The sequence below is a fragment of the Kryptolebias marmoratus genome, linkage group LG18 (assembly GCF_001649575.2).
Source record: "Kryptolebias marmoratus isolate JLee-2015 linkage group LG18, ASM164957v2, whole genome shotgun sequence".
Classification (NCBI taxonomy): domain Eukaryota; kingdom Metazoa; phylum Chordata; class Actinopteri; order Cyprinodontiformes; family Rivulidae; genus Kryptolebias; species Kryptolebias marmoratus.
The window spans coordinates 18829796-18831903 of record NC_051447.1 but is presented as its reverse complement, the minus strand read 5'-3'; the positions used below and the strand labels follow the sequence as shown (position 1 = coordinate 18831903).

Here is a 2108-nt window from a genome sequence, read left to right as displayed (position 1 = left end):
AAATCTTGTGTTTTGAATCAACATTCATATAAACTAATTCATGTCATTTCAGTGAGTCATCATGGTTGTGCCCTGAGTCCTCTGTTGCTTCAGATGAGGCTGATCCCCATGGATTTACACACATTCAAGTCACTTGTTTTAAATAAATGCTTCTATTTTAATGAAGTTTTGGTCTTTATTGGAACTGATGTGCAGGGGGGTAAAGTATGGATAAGGTCCTGGTTGAGACTCACCAACAGACGTATCTCTCAGCAAGGTGCCGTACGGGAAACCGAACTTGGCTTTGAAGGCGGACAGGATCTTCTCTTTCAGCTGCTCGATGGTGTCGCAGCTGAGGGCGTCCACCTCCAGAGGTTCGCTCATCTCGCCGTCACTGCCCACCGCAAACAGCACCTTCAGCTTCTGGAGACAGGAAACACAAGTTTTCTTTAGCTACTTTCTGTTTTTAGCTATTTTAGGTTCTAACTAGCCTTTTGGTTCTTTTAACTAGAGTTTTGCTTTTTAAGCTTTTAGCTAGCCTTTTGCTACTTTTAGCTTTCATTTTTCTTTGTTTAGTTAGTGTATTGCTACTTTTTTATGGCTTTTAGCTAGCTTTTCTACGTTAGAGTTTAACTCGCAGTTTGGTCCTTCCTTGTAGCTAGAGTTTAGCTTTTTTAACTTTTAGCTAGCTTTTTGCTACTTTTAGCTGTCATTCTGCTCTTTTAGTTAGTGTATTGCTACTTTTAGCTTCAAGCTACCATTTTGCTTGTTTTAGCTAGTGTTTTCTTTTAGTTTTGTTTTTGCTGCTTTAGGTTTTAACTAGCCTTTTGGTTCTTTTAGCTTGAGTTTTGCTTTTTAAGCTTTTAGCTAGCCTTTTGCTACTTTTAGATTAAACTTTGCACCTTTTAGTTAATGTTTAGCTACTTTTAGCTTCTATCAATTTGCTAATTTAGGCTTATAACAACTGTTTTTCTTGTTTTAGCTTTTAGCTAGCCTTTTGCTACGTTCAGCTTCAAGCTGCCTTTTTCTAGCTTTAGCTTTTAGCTTGTGTTCTGCCTCTTTTAGCTCTAATAACTCGGTCCTTCAGCGCTCAGTGTTTATTTTTTTTAACCAGCTTCAAGCAGCTAAAACAAAAACATTTATTTATTTTCTTAAAACATTGCGACATTCCTGCAGCTAAAAAACAAACTTTAGGTCATATTTGTGCTTCCAGGGCCTCCGAGCTGCAAAAGCCGAGGACACATTTAGCGCCAAATGTGCGGCTAATGATAGCATGACATAAGAGCAACTTTCACAGCTTTAATATTTTACTTCCTGTCTCTAGAAAGACCTCAACAAACACCTGTCAGGTGACGTTTTCAGTCCCGGGGTGTGACTCCAGCAGACTGTTCTTATCCTATTGTCACATATACATATTTATTTATATAAGACATTAAAACAATCTGTAAATTCAAATTTAAATGCAAAGCAGACAGACTGCAGTTCTGTTCTGACCAAACCAGGAGACAAAAAAAAAAAAAAAAAAACAGAAGAGAGAATAAAGAAGCATCTAAAAGTAGAAGCGGAACTGTCCAAAGCTGTCAGAAAAACTAAAACTAAAACTAAAAATACCCAAACGCAGCCTGCAGAGTTTAGCACAGAAATCGTTTCCACGTACCAGAGCGCTGAAGTCCTGGGCCTGCCACAGCAGCCAGTCCTCGCTCAGGGTGTACAGCGCCTTCTCCGTCACGCAGTCCACCGGGCCTTTGGAGGCCTGCTGCGTGAGCGCGCTCACCAACAGGAACAGATGCTGGCCGACACTTTCCTGCGCAGAACGCAGAACAAACGTCACACTTCTGTCCGCGGCACAATGACTGCGAAAGCTGCAGTGACAGTTACCAAACCGTGTTCTAATAATGGCTTTAAGAAGAAGGCAGAAGGGGTTTGTGGCCGCGGAGATGCTTCCTTTAAATCACACTTGTCAAACTCAAGGCCCGCGGGCCAGATCCGGCCCTCTGTAACATTTCATCCGGCCCTCTAGTCTGGATCAGATCGAGTCTCTGATTCTTATTTTGCTTAAAAAAACTGAAGTTTTCTCTGACAGTGACTTAGAAGCCAACAATATATAGTTTTAATTTCTGTATGATCAG

At 40.8% G+C, this 2108-nt stretch overlaps 1 protein-coding gene across 1 annotated transcript in view; it reads right to left on the bottom strand.

The window, feature by feature from the left end:
• The window catches only part of LOC108229324 (plexin-C1), a gene marked incomplete at its 5' end in the record, with an annotated part of 18769 nt that overhangs the window by 8649 nt on the left and 8012 nt on the right, over positions 1-2108 (bottom strand). The window contains 2 exons of the mRNA XM_037981243.1: positions 234-402; positions 1637-1783. Coding sequence (XP_037837171.1) covers positions 234-402; positions 1637-1783 — 316 coding nt within the window. The remainder of the gene's footprint in view (positions 1-233; positions 403-1636; positions 1784-2108) is intronic.